At 41.6% G+C, this 19130-nt stretch overlaps 1 protein-coding gene across 2 annotated transcripts in view; it reads right to left on the bottom strand.

The window, feature by feature from the left end:
- The window catches only part of LOC133380133 (teneurin-2-like), a 314775-nt gene that overhangs the window by 94529 nt on the left and 201116 nt on the right, over nt 1–19130 (bottom strand). The window contains exons 1-2 of one of the 2 annotated variants that reach the window (XM_061616793.1): nt 8020–8116; nt 3773–4076 (exon numbers count right to left, since the gene is read on the bottom strand). In XM_061616793.1, the coding sequence (XP_061472777.1) occupies nt 3773–3998 (226 nt within the window). In that variant the 5' untranslated portion in view covers nt 3999–4076; nt 8020–8116. Of the gene's footprint in view, nt 1–3772; nt 4077–8019; nt 8117–19130 lie in introns of those variants that run through there. The other variant, XM_061616794.1, reaches the window with a different exon arrangement.

The raw sequence follows: 19130 nt of genomic DNA, 5'->3' as shown, positions 1-19130 counted from the left end.
TGCCTCAGGTTTGGGTCCAAGGTGCAGGGTGTTGTGGATAGGACAGGATTTCAGGGTATGCAGAATGTGTGAGGGTTGGGCCCAGGAGATTCTGGCCTGCCCTGACATGTGAGGCTCTTTAACACCTGACCTGCTCCTTTGCCTTAAGGCTCAGTGGCCTTCTCTGTACCATTCAGAGTTTGAATGTTCACTGCTTCATGATGTAGCATTAACAGCATTTAATGAGGGTTTTTTAGGTTTGGGGAGCTGGTTGTGAGCTCTAAATGGAACCTACTGGGAAGGCCCTGCAGTTTGGGGATGTTAGTTTTGAATATAAGGGTCTTTGCATGCTGCTTCATTGTTCTAAGACAGATCAGAGGGGCAGGGGCTCCCTGGTGGCCTTGGTAGCATCTCTGGTGGAGGAGATTGGCCAGGTAGTTCAGAACTTTGTGACCCTTTGGAGCCATCATTCAGGAGTATCTTTCTGTCATCATGATGGTGGGCTCCTTACCAAATATCAGTTTTGGACTATTGATAAAAGGACTCTTGCAGGCATTGGAGTTGACCCTTCAAGTTATGGGATGCATTCTTTTCATACTGGGGCTACTTCCACAGCAGTGTTTGTGGGGGTTGGTGTGGAGGGCACGAAGGCATTGGGGTCATGGAGGTAGGAGGCCTATTGCACTTATATCTTGCAGGGGCGCAAGCCTGGTTAATTGTTTTTTACTCACTTCTGACAGGCGCCTGGAGGATGTGTGAACACCTGAAGGTATTAATTTGGGGACAGAGCATGGTGTTTTAGGCCAACCAACGGGTGTTCAGATTGAGCCATGGCACCCAGTTGGGGCAGTCTCAATATGCTACAGTATAGGGCTGTAGGGGCATGCTGTGGGCTGGTCTGTTACTATTGCTGTTTGATTTGTGTCAGATGTTGCGCCCTCCACACATTCTAGTTATGCACTTGGGTGGGAATGATTTGAATCTGCTTAAGGGCAATGCATTGATTATATATAGTAGGTCTGCATCGACTTTGGTGTCATCAAGTGGCAGTTGTCTGGGGTGATCATCGGTTGATCATACATTATCCTGATGTGGGGAGAGGGTGATCCTTGATGTCTGGATAGAGCTCGTAAAAAGGTTAATATAGAAATCACAATTGCCCTGTCTGGTCCTTTGGGGGCAATGATTCCTGACTCTCAAATACATTATACCCTGGATGAACTGTATAGGGCTGATGGAATGCACCTTTCTGATTTAGATAGTGACATATTATTGTCAGATCTACAGGAGGGGTTCCTCAAGGTTATTCATTCTGGGTGGGGGAAAGGTGACTGAACTGAGACTTGTCACCTTCTGTGGCAGATATATGCAGGAAGTTATGAGGTTGTTAAGATTTTATTAGCACCCTTAGGCACCTTTAAAGGGGAAGGGTATAGACCCGAGACCTGCATTTAAGAGTTGTGGGACTCACTGGCATTGTTAGGAAGCACCTTTGGGGCCAACTTGTAACACCTGGGATGAGTTTAAGCAGGATGGCCTCCACACTCACCTGAAAGAATGGGGCTAAAAGGAGTGGCTAGAGGAATGGCTACCCTTGGCAGGATTGGCTCACCCACAGTTTGGTTATTCGATAGATCCCACACCTTGTTTACCCAATGCAGATTTGTTTGTGGTTTAATAAATAGTTTAATAAACTAAACGTGGCCCAGTACATCCAACCTTTTGTCTCTTGCCTCTTTATTTCCCTTTGTGGCTGCAAAATGCACCAGAAGGGATCAAACACAGAGATTTCCAAGAATGTCTAGAGTTGATTCACCACAGAACACTTATCCAAATCTGGGTAAATAGAATATCTTTTTTTCTAGCACTGCAAACAACATTTACCCTTAAAATACAACTGTATGAGGCAAATTTACTACACATATTGTTTACTTCAAAGTGGGAATAAACAGTCAAAGAAAATGTAAATGAGTAGTTACAGAAATCGTAAGTAGGCCAAAATATGTGAAGAAAAATAATACAGGGCAATAATAATTGCACAGGGGAAACCTAATATACATAACAACTAGCAAAGACAGTAACTATTTAATGGGAAAAGTAAGCTGAAAGAATCATTTCATGAAAGAAAAATAAAGTTGGAAAAAGGTTTTCAAATTAGCGATCTAGAAATAAAGATTTCTGTTGCTGTTTTGAAGCCATACCAACATGGGAGAATTTATATACTTCAGTAGTAACAGTTCTTCAGTTGAAGCATAGCTGCAACTGAGAAAACTATTGACACAAAGTGGCTAGTGCTGTGTCTGAATGTGGAAAATCCAAGTTCAAATACCTACTCGGCTGTAAAGCTCACTGGGGTCCTTAGTAAAGTCACTATTTTGCAATTTAAGCAACTCCATAAGAATAAGGCTAAACCCATTGTGAGCTCCTCGAACAAATGGCAGGGAATAAATGCACTGAATAATTAAATCACTGGATAAGTGATTTAATGTGCATAGTTCCAAAAAGATTTTAACAACTTTGAAAGAAACAACAAAGATCTCATAAGGAATGCTATTACTGAGAGACGTGAACGTATCTGTTAGCTCTGATCCAAACCAAACACATGCATCCAGCATTTAGAGGGCATGAAGTGCTTTTGGGTAGCTATAATGGGATAAAATTAAAAGCTATGTTGACCAAATATTCTTCTAGGAGATGGAACCTTATAAGCCTGTGGGATCAATTTTGTTGGGAAGACAATCTTTTAAGAAAGCTTTTGTCTGGGATTCATTGGGGGCTAGGAAAAACACATGAAATAACTTCCTTGAGATCAATCTTACAAAGGGATTAGGTGACAACAGAATTCCATATGACTATTGGATATTTGAGAATTTCTACATTATGACTTCTACTATCCCTTGACAGCCAGACTGTCTGGAACTTTTCATGTCACAAGTCTGAGCTGTGCTTTTCTTTCTTTGAATAATTCACACACTGAAAAGGGTAAGACATAGAAGCATAATAAACTGTCACTTAAAGGAACGTAGAGGGAAGCACAAACTATTTTTTTTAAAAAAACGTGACATTACTTATCTCAAGAATTTTAGAATGCTACTTTCTGATAAAATGTAAAAAATGCATCAAAGGAAGTTTTATACATTCATGTGAAGGGAATTTATCTCAATTTAAAATTTAGTATGGGCTTTTGGATCTCTGTGAAGCACAAACAAATTACCACAAAACATGAAAATAAGTAGATGAGCCTCCTCCCTCTATTTTAAAAATAAACTTAATGTAAGGCAATTGCAGTGACAAAATGATGTCAGAGAAAAGTGTGCAATCTCTGCATTTCAATTCACTTCAGTAAGAAATATGGGATAAATTACAAAGTATCTTGTAGGTAATTATTACCATATGTTAATCACAATGTTTTATTCATCTTAGCAGTATAGCTGGTCCCACAAAGAAATAAGTAGTGAAAATGTCTCTGTTACACCAGTAATGAACCTTGGTGACATAGTACAAGGTTATAATATGTGGGTACAGCCAGAAATATGGCAATATAACAGCTGGCCAATACTAAGAATTATTAATACCTCTGTGTTAAAAGTAGTATTCAGAAAGGTTTTTTAAAATATGATTGAAGATAACATATTTGCTACTTGACATCACAACAGAAACTGAATTTTGAACTATTATGTTAAATCACAACTGAACACATCTTCCAATACAAATTCAGAGTAATTGCATGGACACTTAAATATACTGCTGCAGTGGATATTGCTGGGATGAATTCTCATGTCTTAACACATACCTTGTCTTGGAAACTCATCAGACTCTCTGTGAACTAGGTCGGTAACTCGATTTCCATAGTGCATTCTGGTGTCATGATCATAAGCCTTCAGTGTCTCACTTGAACTATAGGACTTCTGAGTAGGTACTCTGCAGTCCTCACTGTCCAGTGAAGAACTTGTATAGCGACATTCCTTCCCACACCTGCCTCTTGTCAAAGAGCGGTGCCTTCGATCTTTTATATCCATAATTCTGGGTCAGGGAGAAAATTAACTTTTTTCCCCACTGATGTAAAACGTTAAGGCAGAGACCAGTCACTTTACCACCTACAAAACATAAAAATAATGGGTAAGGATGAAGTGAAGATTTTTCTGTCTCTACATATATTAGAAAACCAAAGTGAGAAAGACACAACAAGAAACACAGGATTTCAATACATAAATTGTTTAAAATGTAGATGGGTAATTGACCCTAATGGAAACAAATGAAACTGATGTGACTGCTTGAGTTATATTTTATTATGTTTTTATTGAAGAGTTTAAAAATTAATGATAAAACAAACTACTGTAATCTTCTCATTTATGCATGCACACTGATAACAACTTGACAATCTTTTGACACTGTGATATTAGCTCATGCTCTGCAACTGCACAAAGAAAAACAGATTGGAATCCTCTTCAGTTATTTCCTTTTACTGCAGGAGACCCTGAAACATGGAGCCTCATATTAAATACACAGATTAGAATGAAGTACACAATCAAGTTTATAGAATGAAGTATTAAGATTCACACACTATAGAAGCAAGTTTTAGAAAAATCATAAAAGCTTTCTTAGTACTCTGTCTTCATAATTTCCCTTTTTGTCAGTTGTTTTCTTCAACTACCTTACCCACTCCCATTTTAATTGTGCAAACACACAACATAGCTAGCATAAATAGCTGAACTGTGTACCCAAGTTAGATAAAACAGATATGCATAACTATTAAATCCTAGTATGACTTTCCTGATGTTCTACTCTCATAGAACTGGCAGCAATTATGTGCTGATTATGTGTGATCAATGACAGACTGATCTTATGTAACTCCTTCAGTAACTGTAGTGCAATGTTTGTGATGCAGCAGCTACAGTAGCATCCTATGCTAGTACTTAGATACAAAGGACTATAGTCAATGTAACTTCCTATCACACAATTCTGGCTCCAGGAGTTGGGGGATCCTTGGGCACAGCACCATCAGTGGGCCCCTCTAACCTGGAAGATGTAGGGCATGCAAACTGAGAATTCTGGTTGTATCTTGTCTTCTTGAATACCCTCTGCAAAGTGATAATGATAGCACTGTAAGGGTGGTAGGCCCTCTGCTGGTCTTGGTGCCATGGTAAATTGCCATCCTTCCCATCTCTGCAGCTGGCCCTGTGACCATGCTTTGGATAAGGCCATTGTTTGGCAGTGCTTAGCAGAAACTTGAATTGAGGGCTGACAAGGGTCACAACAGCAGAAGACTACTCCATAGGATATTGTTATGACCAGGGGTGTAATCATCCAAGTCCCCTTACTTTTTTGAGAGCAGGGTCCCAATGTCTCCAGCACCCTACAAGCCAATCAGCATAAAAGGGGAGTGTGTTAGCCACTGATAAGAGTCTTCTAATATGCTCCTTGTCCTTTCTTACTGACTGGAGCTTACACTCTTCTCTTTCATACTAATTGGATATCTGTTGTTTTGGGAGAAGGCATTAATAAGGATTTCATCCTCAACCCCCAGCAAAAAGATGGGAGGGGGCATGACTGTGATTTACATGAATGGACCCTGCACTTCTGAATTTGCCACTACACTACTGGTTATGGCCATATTATAATCAGCCTCAAATGTTATGGGAAACAGGCAGTAGTTGCCTACTGTCTGTGCTTTCAGATCATGGAAAGCTAACTGCACAACTTCAGTCCAGCTAGAAATTGTACTTAGCATATTGGAACATGGCTCAGGAAATCCAAGAACTTGAGTGTCTGTAAATATTAGATGATATGCTATACCTTAACTTCTTCAGAGCTTCAATCTAAGACTACTAAGACTTTATATACAAGGACCCAGATTTGTAGTACGATCCCACATTGTTTACTCAGAAGTAAGCCCCATTGTGTTAAATGGAGTTGACTACCTAAAAACAGAGCAATCCAAACCCCCTGGTGCTCCAGGCTGTGGTATGTATCAGATACCCCCCTTCAGGTCTACTGGCCTCTGTCAGCCTTCTGCTGGCCACCATCTGTAGAGTGACACCAGCATCATTCTTCTGGTGCAGAACACTGCCTTCTACCCACCAATATATGGGGTGAATGGAAGTGCTGCTGGCAGGATCCAAATCTGGGATTTCCAGGGCAGGGTGGTGACAGGTTTGAGCCAGGCATTGGAACTGATCTGGACGTGACCGCTGCACCAGCTCCATGCTCATGCAGCAGGCCTGCGGATGCAGCTGTGCCCTCCCCACACTATAATGCACTACCAGGGTGGGTGGATGGAGAGGTTACGATTGCTGCCTTAGTCTAATTAGAAACAGAGCCTTAAGCATTTTTAAACCCTCATACTACATCAGGGGATGCCAACCTTTTTTGGATCAGCAGGCACATTTCAAATGTTGACAAATTGTTCTTGGTACTAGTCACAAAATTACCTCTATGCGGACATGGCATAGTACAAAATGGCTGATGTGGAGGGCGTGGCATAACACAACATGGCTGCCATTGAGGCATGGCATAAAACTAAAAATTAGAGAGAGTGTAGTTATTGCTGCTCTCTCCCTCCCCCAGATAACCTTATGCTTACTGTGGAAAGTTATCTATGTCCTGCTGGTCCTGATTGTGGAGATCACACAGTATTGATTCACACACACACACAGAGAGAGAGAGAGAGAGAGAGAGAGAGAGAGAGAGAGAGACAGGGAGACAGGGAGACAGAGAGACAGAGAGACAGAGAGAGATTGTTGCTATCTAAAAACAACAAGAAGCATTCCCCGGTACCAGAAAGATATACAAGGTGGCCATACCACACTCACTCTCTCACACACGCAGTGCAAGCATACACTCACCACACATAGACCACAGATACAGATGCATTTCTTTTTCACACACATTCATATACTACACTATAGCTACATGTACATCTTTCTCTGCTCAAGTTTTTCTCTTCCTCTCTCACACAGACTACACATGCATACATACCACATACAACTCTCCAGAGCTTGGAAAAGTTACTTTTTTAAACTACAACTCCCATCAGCCCCAGCCAGCATGGCCACTGGATTGGGCTGATGGGAGATGCAGTTCAAAAAAGTAACTTTTCCAAGCTCCGCAACTCTCCCTTTCTCACAAGCCACACACATACATATACATACATATATACTTCCTCCCTCTCTTCCTCTCCGTCCCCTCACATACCACACATACATCTTTCCCTCCCTCTCTCTGCCCAAGCACATCTTTCTCAATCACACACAGAAGGCACACTTGAGCACCCCTGCACATATACATATTCAGAAAAGCCCCTTCATAGGTGAAGAAAGTGGCTATTTTTTTTTAAAAAAAATCCATTTTAACTCTTAAAAAAAATACAAAGGCCTGTGGGTGCCAGGTTTGCAATCCCTGTACTACATCACCTCAGGTTCCAAATCCCTCATCTTGTAAATATCTATGCAACCTCTGAATCATTATGGGGCCTGAAAGACATAACTGGCTTTACATAATGAATAATATGGAAGATAAGCCTTCAGGTGGCTATCAGCTACGATAACCAAAAAGTGTGGTCACTACCCTGAAACCATTATTTCTCCAACTGCAAGGATTAAGAAAAGGCTATATGAGCCATGATTTTTTCCCCTTTAGAGTATCACTCTGAAAAGAAACAATTTAGGTAACCAGGAGAACCAGCTGTTTGAAGACACCGACATGTATATTACAATCTGTGAATTCTTAAAATCATAACAAGTTTATTTTTTAAAAAGTGAGAATCAATGACACAATATAAAAACAATATATATTGTGTCATTGTTTCTCACTTTTTAAAAAAGTCCCTCATTTCTTTTTAGATGTTAATTGCCAATGTGTAAACTGGGGTAGCAATTGCAGAAAAAAGTGCTAGCTGAGAAGGTTGGTCATTAGAATCGGAAGCCTGCATGTAAATCCTTGCAAAGTCAATTAAGCTGGCAGTCTATAAAATAAAACATCATAACACTTAAAAAAACCCCAATAACAACACAGAATACAGTTCTGTAAGAAAACACATACTAGATTTCTCAGCTACTGTGCTGCCTTCGCAGGGAGATGCCTTCTGTTGTGCTAAAGAAGGTATTTATTAGGTTAGAGTTATGGAACTCTAAGGTCTGTCTCTATGCTCCCTTAGCCTTACAGTAACTTCCTGTCAGGTGACATAACCCCTCTCTTTAACTGGTTAGTTAGTTTTCCCTCCAAAACCTGCCTCAGCTTGTTTCAGTCATCAGTGAAGCTAGCAGCAGGCCTAGTAGCACCAGAGGACAACACTCCTTTTTTACCTATTGCTCTCTCTCAGAAGTTATTTCCCTGCCAGAATTGCCTCTTCCGGAAGCTGTGTCTCTCTCAGAAGTTACCTGTCCTCTGTTGAACCTACCTCTTTAACCATTCTACAATATAATTACCTGACATCAACCTTCATCACCATCCTTAGTTTACCATCCCCAGAGACTGTATGTTTTCTTTGAAGTTTCTGTATACCTTGTTTTTTCTGGTTTTATAAAATAGTTCTGATTAAAAGAGAGAGATTGAGTTGACTGTCTGGCAAAGTGGGTTTCAGAACCACGGGCTCAGAATAGCTATCCTTAAGGTAATCTACAGCTTTTCCTTTTCATATAAGGCTGATGTAGTTTTGCCACAATGAAATCAATAAAGCCCACTTTTCCTGTTGTTAAGCTATTATTTTCTGTTGACTGGACTTCTGATAAACAGCAATTAAAAACACAGCCAAGTATTTAAGTCTGGTAGTTAGAGCAATAATAAAGCAAAAATCACCTCCATTTTGTCTTTTTTCTGCCACATTGTCTATAAACAGAAACTAACAGGAGTATTAATTGATAGTATAGATAATTTTGAGTGCTGTTGTGACCTACTTGGCACCAAACACACCTGTCATCTTCTATCATGTTTTTTAGAAATTAGCTCTAGAACTCCACCCCCTTTTGCTCCCCCCGAACCCCCTCTGGCATTCTTGCTACTGTTTTCTAATACTATAATTGCTTTTGTATTCCTGGACTAAGTGTGGTTTTTGGATAGTGGTCTTCCTAGCATGCACAGTGCCCATCTTTCTCTTACGGTTGTGCTGGCTTCGATGCATCTCCAGCTCTGTTTTCTGAAGTCAGAGACACAAACTCTGCCCCTTTTTACTCCAAAACCTGGGGAAAGGGCAGCTCCAGTGTGTTTCTCTGTGAAATCAGCTTCATACAGAAATCAGAATTGTTTGGTAGCTCAACTTGTCACTCTGTGGTGTGTTCAATGAAAATGCTTTGCTGTATGTTGGGCAGAGACAATGATTGGCCCAATGCTTTGCTGTGGGCAGTCCTAAATGGTCTGGGATCAGCAGCGTGGAAGGGAGATGTGTGCAGCCATGGGCAAACATGTTTTTAAAGAATTTCAAACTGAAAGAGAAAATGGTCTAGCGGCTTTTGAAAAAGCTAGTGTGTCTGCAGCCTCAGTTCCTGACCAGATACCTTGTTCTGCATTTACCCTCAGGGCAGCCTGGGGATGCAAGATTGTCCCTGTTCTGAAATTTTGCTAGTTTTTGAGAATAGTCCTGGTGACTGCTACTCGCTCCAAGACAGTCTGACAATCTAATTTGTTCTTGAATCTCCCAGCTGGATGTCCATCTTATTTCTCCAGAGAACTCTCACTGCAGCCTGGTAACATGGATCTCCCTACTTAAATGTAATCTACCACCAAGGACTGCTCCACCCTTCCTCTGTTCAGCTCAGTACACTGGGGAAAGGGAAAGGTCTTTCTCCTTTCCTGTTTCCCTTCTTGTTTTCAGTTTGCTTTCTCCTTCCCCCTCCTTTCCCTCCTCACACTGCCTTCTTTCTTTCCTATCTAGGCACCAAAAACAGCTATTCTTGGGTTGCTGTCACTCTTTCTCCCTCTCTTCTGGGATAGCCAGTAACTTGACTGGTCTATTATTGCCCTCAAGTTCTGTCATTGTAACAAGCATGGGAAAAATCCTCTCCAATTTCCACCCCATAAATACAATTACCTCTAGCCATTGGGAAGATTTCCATATTGACATTCCAAAACGGTCAACTGATTATGTTAGAGTCTGTTCATTATACAGTGACGAGAGTGGCTGTATATCAGAAACCTCTGACTAGTAAGTCTCATATTCACAATAAAATGTTATCATTTGGGCCTGTTCTTAAATTTAGCCAACAGATAATTTTCCACTTTAGCAGTTGAACTGATATAACAGTCTTATGAAGATGGGATGGATTTGCTGTTACCACCTACATTTGGAAGATATGCAAAACAGCAGTTACTTGTAAATTGTGAAAGTTTTGGCAGTATGTGTGCCCTTTTCTCTGATTCCCAGGGAAAACAATTCTTGTCATAAAGTTCCAACCCTTACTTGAAGATAAATACAGAGCTTTGAGTACTATTGTTCTCCACGCACCTCCAGCTATCGATGTTGCCACTGTGTGACTGGTGTATGTACATCATCATGCTCATTATATGTGAACAAACATAGCTGTACCCATTAAAGTACTACCATATTTATTCAAATATAGTGGCTATTTTTATGAATGTACACTTGTGTATACTGTAGTCCACTCTTCCCTGTACTCACAAGAAAGCTAAGGCTGCTATTCTCTGTCCTCTTACCTTGGCATAAGTCCCATTAAACCAACAGATTTACTTTTGAGTAGACATGACTATTATTCTTAAAATTAACTATATAGCAATTTCTTCTGCCAAAGATGAGGCTTAGGGATGTAATTTTTAGTTTAGCGGGTCTTGAGTTATGTGCCTGGGAAAGAGGACTCAGAGGCAACCGGGGAGACTTGAGGGCCCCCTGTGAAGTCCCTGTATATAGATATTACTGTAAATATGGTAAGTGCAGGTTTATTAAAGTATATATGGTAAGTGGACTGAGTGAGAGGGGGGAGTACATGGGCTAGAATGCTGGAGAATGCTGTATGATTGGCTGAGTGAGTGGCTGAAGGTATAAATGAGAGGATGACAGTTGAGAGAGGGTCGGTTGTTATGGGTTGGAGTTGGTTGTGGGTTGTACTGTATTAGGCTGGTATTGAGGCAGATTATATATGACTAGAAACATAAAGATATATGAAACCATATGCTTGTTAAATATACCTTAAGTAATCTTGTTATTCTTTGCGTATATAAATAAATATTTCTTGATTTACCTAACGCCTGATCCTTGGCTGGGTTTACACAGACCAGAAGGGTGGGCAGGGCATATACGAAGGTTGGGAAACAGTATCAATGGTGGCAGCGGTGAAGAGATAGTGTAACATCATCAGGTATCCATAACAACCCAGGGCTGTATTCTTTAAAGGCACAAAGATACAGGGGGGTTGTGGCCTGCAAGCGCACCCAGACACAAAGTAGCAATAAACCAGGAGGAGACTAAGGCACAGTCTCAAGGCAATATTGTTTTACAAGGAGTGTCTGGTGCTCCCTAGCAGTGGGATCTTGAGAGATCTTTGCTAGAACCGGTGAGAGAGCTGTTTAAAGATCAGAACCCTGAGGTGGGACCGTGACAAGGCGGTGACTACAGATGGGATCCTAGCAGGTGGCGCCTGAGGTGGGATCCTGACAGGAAGGGTCCTGACATCCCCCAATTAATATAGTGGCAGGTAGAGGGAGATATGGCATTGTGAGGAGGACTTACCAGGTAAGGGGAAAGCGGCCCCGGCAGTTAATGACTGTGCCTTGTTCTGGTCTTCCCCACACCCACGGTTTTGTTGGTTGCCCTATGAGCCAGCTCTCAGACCTCCGGATGCTGCTCCTAAATGCCAGATCGGTGCATAATAAGATCTCCCTCATCCATTTAATTGTGGATGAGGCAGCTGATCTGGCATGTATAACCAAGACCTGGGTGGGTGAGCAGGGAGGAGTCGGTCTATGTCTATGTCCACCAGGGTACCTGGTTCAGCATCAGGACAGACCTGAGGGTCGGGGAGGGGGTGTTGCTGTGGTCTATAGGAGCTCCATCTCCCTCTGCAAGCACCCTGTCCATGTGACTACTGGTCTGGAGTGTTTGCACCTTGTGTTGGGTCAGCGGAACAGACTGGGGATTCTGTTGGTGTGCTGCCCACCCTGCTGTTGGTTCTGGGGGATGTCAACATCCATGCCGAGGCCACCTTATCCGGGGCGGCTCAGGATTTCATGGTTTCCATGACAACTATGGGACTGTCCCAATAAGCCATTGGCTAAACACATGTAGCAGGGCATACTCTGGACTTGGTTTTTGCAACTGGACATAGAGACGGTGATCTGAATGTGGGGGGCCTTACATCAGTCCCTCCGTCATGGACAAATCACTGCTTGCTGAAGTTTAGACTTACAGCGGCTTTTCCCCTCTGCAAGGGTGGGGGGCCTATTAAGTTGGTCCACCTCAGAGACTAATGGATCTGGATGATTTCCAAAGGGCTCCGGGGAGTTTTCCAGCTGATAGGGCTGGCACTCCTGTCGAAACCCTGGTTGAACTGTGGAATACAGAAATGACCCGGGTGGTTGACAGGATTGCTCCTGAGCACCCTCTCCTGTGTACAGCTCGTATGGCTCCATGGTATACCCCAGAGCTGAGAGCAATGAAACAATATAGGGGACAGGTTGAGTGCAGATGGAGACAAACTCCTGGTGGATGCAATTACACACTGGTAAGTGCCTATGGTAAGCTATATTTAGGGGCAGTGAGGGCACCAAAAAACAATATTTTGCTGCCACTATCAAATCATCAATCTGCCACACAGCGGAGCTCTTCAGAATTGTCCAGGGGCTATTACACACTGGTCCCAAGGACTTAGACTCCAGTGTTATAGCAGGTAAATCAAGCGGGGTATCCAGAGCACAGCCTTGTCCCAATTTCTTGGATGAGTTTCAGTTGGTACAGCTTGAGGACGTTGACAAGGTGCTTGGACAGGTTCATGCAACCACTTCTGTGCTGGATCCTGGCCTTTCATGGCTAATAAAAGCTAGGAGGAATGAAACAGCCAGCTGGGCCAGGGAAGTGATTAATGCCTCTCTCTGAGAGGGGGTGGTCCCTGGCTGCCTGAAAGAGGTGGTACTGAGACCACTCATGAAGAGACCCTCCCTGGACCCAGAAAATCTTAATAACTATAGGCTGGTAGCAAATGTTCCATTCCTGGGCAAGGTCCTTGAACAAGTGGTTGCAGGCCAGCTCCAGACACTCTTGGATGAGACCAATTATCTGGATCCATTTCAGTCGGGTTTCAGACCTGGTTTTGGCACGGAAACAGCCTTGGTCGCCCTCTATGATGACCTCTGTTGGGAGAGAGACAGGGGGAGTGTGACTCTGTTGATTCTCCTTGATCTCTCAGCAGCTTTCGATACCATCGATAATGGTATCCTTCTGGGAAGACTGGCTGAGTTGGGAGTGGGAGCGACTGCATGGCAGTGGTTCCGCTCCTACTTGGCGGGTCGGCTCCAGAAGGTGGTGCTTGGGGAACATTGCTCGGCATCCTGGACTCTCCAGTAGGGGGTTCCACAGGGGTCAGTTCTGTCCCCTATGCTGTTCAACATCTACATGAAACCGTTGGGTGCGGTCATCCAGAGCTTTGGAGTGCTTTGCCATCAGTTTGCTGATGACATGCAGCTCTATTTCTCCTTTTCATCTTCTTCAGCTGAGGCTGTCAATGTGCTGAACCAGTGCCTGGCTGCGACAATGGACTGGATGAGGGCTAGTAAACTGAGGCTCAATCCAGACAAGATTGAGATGCTGCTAATGGGTGGTTCTTCTGACCGGATGGTGGATGTCCAACATGTCCTGCATGGGGTTGCACTCCCCCTGAAGGAGCAGGTTCGTAGCTTGGGGGTTCTCCTAGACCAATCTCTGTCACTTGAGGCTTAGGTAGCCTCGGTGGCACAGAGTGCCTTCTACCAACTTTGGTTCGTGGCCCAACTATGCCCCTATCTGGACAGGGATAACCTGGCTTCAGTTGTCCATGCTCTGGTAACCTCCAAGTTAGATTACTGCAATGTGCTCTACGTGGGACTGCCCTTGAAGACGGTTTGGAAACTGCAGCTTGTGCAAAATGCAGCGGCCAGATTGAGTACAGGGACCAGAAGGTTCTAACACATAAAACCGATTCTGGCCCACTTGCATTGGCTGCCTGTATGTTTCCGAGCTCGATTCAAGGTGCTGGTTTTAACCTATAAAGCCTTACATGGCTTAGGACCACAATACCTGATGGAACGCCTCTCCCTACATGAACCCACCCATACACTACGCTCAACATCTAAGGCCCTCCTCCGGGTGCCTACTGCAAAAGAAGCTGGGAGTCTGGCAACAAGGGAGAGGGCCTTCTCAGTGGTGGCCCCCAAATTATGTAATGATTTCCCTGACAAGGTATGCTTGATGCCAACACTGTTATCTTTTTGGTGCCAGGTCAAGACTTTCCTCTTCTCCCAGGCATTTTAGCATGTGTTTTAAATTGTTTTTAAAAAATTTTAAATTGTGATTTTAAATTGTTTTTTGTGTTTTTAAATTTGTATATTTGTTTTTAATGTTTTTATTTGCTGTAAACCGCCCAGAGAGCTTCGGCTATGGGGCGGTATATAAATGTAATAAATAAATAAATAAATAAATTTTGAAGTCAATTGTGTAGATGAAGAGTCTTCAGTCTGACTAAATTATTGATGTTGTTTAATTTTGCATGCATACTACTTTTCTCTGGTTTGAAAGCAAGAGCACAACACAAAATAGCCCTGAGAGGCAGGGAGAGAATCTAGGAAAACAAGGTGTGCTTTGCAAACCACACAAACACAGATTCCTGAGTCTTGCTGCCAAAGCCTCCTTCCACCATTCGTCATGAATCCCTCCCTCTGGATTTGAATGTGAAGTTGGATCCCTTCCCACTTTTGCAAGCAGCCGCCCACACAACAACCCTGAAAGGTTGGTCTTGGTCACTCAAACATATCCAAAGAATCCTCTTTCACTCATGATAGTCCTACAAGCTTGGACTTAAGTCAGGTAGGAAAAAAAATATGCCCCCACCTTTTTCTTTGAAATCTTTGGATGCCACTCCCTTTCTTGATTTCCACCCCACACACACACACAAAATTATTGGATGGGAACACCAGTGCATGTGTTCTTTTGCAAGGCACACACAATGGTCTTGCAAGGTTGGTCTTGATCACTCCCATTAATAGCCAATAAATCCTCTCCACCCTTTCTTTTATCCCCCCCCCAATTTGGATACAAACACAAGTGCATGTACTATTTTGACAGCAGCCCACATAACAGCCCTATGCGGTTGGTGTGATAGGCAAAGAATCCATTCCCCTTTTTCTTCATACTCCACCCCACCCCTTCTCTTTCTTTATTTCCACCATCCACCACCCTCTGTTTCTGGATAGGACCGAAGCGCATGTGTTCTTTTCTAAGCAACCGCCCACACAACAGCTCTGTGGGGTGTACTGAGATTATTCAGGTTAGTGTGAACAGGGGATTGAGGACTAACCCTGCACTTGGGGCCACTGGTGGTGGGTCACTGCAATGCAAACTGATCTGTTTTCATTTAAAAATGTTTTTTTAAAAATAGTTATACTTCTCATTATTTTAATTTTATAGGTAGAACCCTAATTTTCCTAACTGCGCAGCAGAAAATAAAAGTAAAAATCAGCTCTGTTTGAACTTGGTCACTCATGTGCACTCATAGGCAAAGAATCTTACCTGCCCCTAATACAGGCACACAACAGTCCTGCAAGGTTGGTCTTGGTCAAATAGAAATAGTTTACTTTCCCTGTTTTTTGGGGGGTGGGGTGGGGTTTTTAAAATTTCTTTATTCCTCTCCCTTTGTTTTTCTCTACGAATATGTAAATTTCCTTTTTCTTCTCTCTGTCTGTCAGGTCTTTCAGGAAAAAAAGACACCAGAGTTCAAAGACCTCAGCAAAGGAATAAAAATGCAAAATAAATAGTTACATAAACTAGAATAGCAATGAAACAGAGTAATGTGAGAATGTTTATAATTACGTAAATTTCAGTTGCTTAAAAACAAAACTGGCGTAACTGAATTAGGGGGGTATTCATAAGCGAAGAAACTTATCCTCATGGTGCGTGAATAGAAATGTGCGGAAAAGGGGAAATTATGTGTCTGGGGCTGTTTTATGCAGATTTCTCTTACATCCCTATCTCAGAAATATAAAATTTGTTAAAATTTACAGTGTTGTAGAGTGATTTGTTTACTGCAAAATAATACTATTTTGAACCTCTTGACAAGGACATAAATGTAGCCCTGGAAAATGAGTTACCAAGCAGAAATGGACTTTTACAACAGCTGGTAGAATTGAGGAAGAATTACATCATAAAACGAAATAAAACAAATGGTGAAAGAGTTGTATGAATGACTTGAGAGGTGACTTAGAATCAGTAGCTGAGCTGCAGACTTGAAATTGTAGCCTCTCCTCTCAGTGCATTTGTTAGCTACAGGGTTCTGCTTTTTTATATTTATCATGCTATACAGAAAATATATCCTGTCTACTAGAAGAACATGTATTACATTTCTTTATTGGCGAAATGTATGGGAAAGGTAATAAAGAAAAGAACAGTCATTCTGATCAAAGTTTTTAGTCTTTGTTAAACTATAAATACTTTTCTCTTGCATAAAAAGAACAATTATCTACTGCTACAGTGTTGTTAAGGTAGATAAAATAATTTATCATTGCATAATTAACACAATATTGTTAAGCATGCTTTAACAATTTTGTGTAATAGATTCATATCACTAGAGAATACTTTTGACTGAGCAGCAACTCTAGAAATAATTTTTGACCATGACTGTCTAAACAGATTGTCTAAATTGATTTCTGAAAATCAGATATGTATAAATGATTCTACAATCATTTTGTTAAAAGCACACCTCTTTCAGTTGCAAATACACAGGTCTCACCTACATTTGCTGACTCAAGATCTCTGACTCTCTTCCAGTACACTGCAGATGGAAGTGCATGGTATTCCCCAGTATGTTGTATTGCTGAATATACTTAGAAAGAAGACAGTAGAACAGATTCCCTCCATATGCAAATGTTTTTAATGTTTTGCTTCACACATACTGTGGCATTGTCAGATTACCCTGACAGCATGTAGAGCTGCCGTCCGGAACATGCATACTTGACAATTCTGTGGGGTATTATTTAGGTGAACAGATACCTTCATATGGGTTGTGCTGCATATTCAACTATGGAAGGATGCTCCCCGAACTGTTACCCCATCAAGCAAGCCATGGTGGCTGTATATTCAGCACTTACAAGGACATGTTATCTTTTCAGAGCCTACTGAAGACCTTCATCTTTCAACAAGCCTTTTAAGTAGAGACCTTACCCCAGTCTGTGTCTATGCTGGAATTGCTTTCTAAGATGTTTTTAAAGATGTTTTGTTTTAATATGTTTTTAAAGATGCTTTGTTTTAATATGTTTTAGTTTTGTTTTTCAGATTTTTAAAGTGCTTTTAGTGGTTTTGTTTACTGCCCTGGGCTCCTTCGGGGAGGAAGGGCAGGTTATAGATGAATTATTTATTTATTTAATTACAACACCATTTCAGCCATATGTCCATTTTGGTGGACATAAAGAAAATGACATTTCAGCTATAAAGAACTGCGTGGCTAAAAATGAGAGTGGGGAGAAGGACAGTGAGATCAAAGAAATCAAAATAGGTAGCATCAGTGAGATTGCAAGGAGGAGGGAAAAGTGGAAGTGAGGAAATATAAGCTGGGGTCAAAAGACATAGTATGCTCACACATCAGAGAATCATGTACACAATTTTGTTATGTCCCTTCAAGTCGATCACAATTTATGCTGACCCTATAAATCAGCGACCCCCAATAGCATCTGTCATGAACCACCCTGTTCAGATCTTCAGGTTTGTTCAGATCTTCAGTTTAGATCTGTGGCTTTCTTTATAGAATCATTCCATCTCTTGTTTGGCCTTCCTTTTTTCTATTCTCTTCTGTTTTTCCCAGCATTATTGTCTTTTTTATTGAATCATGTCTTCTCATTATGTGTCCAAAGTATGATAACCTCAGTTTCATCATTTTAGCTTCTAGTGATAGTTCTGATTTCATTTGTTCTAACGCCCAATTATTTGTCTTTTTCGCAGTCTAGGGTATGTGCAAAGCTCTCCTCCAACACCACATTTCAAGTGAGATTATTTTTCTCTTATCCGCTTTTTTCACTGTCCAGCTTTCACATCCATACATAGAGATTGGAAATACCATGGTCTGAATGATCCTGACTTTAGTGTTCAGTGATACATCACATTGTGAGTTTCTCCACCCACATTCTACATTATTGACTGCTGCTGGTAGGAGTCAAAAACCTTATGACACCATGATATCATGCCATGAAATGACTGCTAGTAGACATTATGGGGGAGAGGGGGAAATTTCAATATGGAAGTGCCTCTTTTGGCAGCATTCTTGTGTTCTATGACAGCTCAAAAATAATAACAGAACTGAGCTCAACAACTTCCCAGATTGCTTTGCAATGCATACAATTTGTAGCCAGATTCAATACATTCTTATCCTCTGTGTCCAATGACACTAATTCTCATGTTTGTGTGAATAATATTACAGCTTTAATTGTTCTGGGGCTGTGGTAGAACAGACAAAACCTGTCCTTGCTCCAAGTAGTCTTTAAGTCAAACTAAATTACATTCAATGTGCACTTGTGATTTTTTTAAAAGGGGCATTGGAGAAGGGTGATACGAATTAGGGCCATAGTGGGTTTTGAGACTGATATAAACCCTTTTCTTCTTGCTTTGATTTTGACACACATACCCTATACAAAAGTTGGTATTTTCACCAGGAGATAAGTTGCTACTGGCACCAATTTTGTGTGTGTGTGTTTAATACTATAGTGTAGGAGAAAAGTGATTTAACCCCCCATATCTGGTCCTGATCACCCCTCCATTTTAAACCAAGATGCAACAGCAAGCCATGCATTTCACATAATATGCTATTTGGCAGTTTCTGTTTTCACCTGCTTAACCATAAGTGAGTTCCCATATCTTGGCTGCATAAGTCCAAACCTTCTTCCCCAAACACTTGAAAGCAGTAAGGAAATTGGTAAATGAAAATAAAATGGGCTGAGGGAAAACTCTCTCCGATAGAATGAGTTCTCTGCTG

This window comes from Rhineura floridana, chromosome 3 (genome assembly GCF_030035675.1).
Source record: "Rhineura floridana isolate rRhiFlo1 chromosome 3, rRhiFlo1.hap2, whole genome shotgun sequence".
NCBI lineage: Eukaryota > Metazoa > Chordata > Lepidosauria > Squamata > Rhineuridae > Rhineura > Rhineura floridana.
The sequence above is the reverse complement of the archived record's forward strand: the minus strand, read 5'-3'. Positions and strand labels throughout refer to the sequence as shown.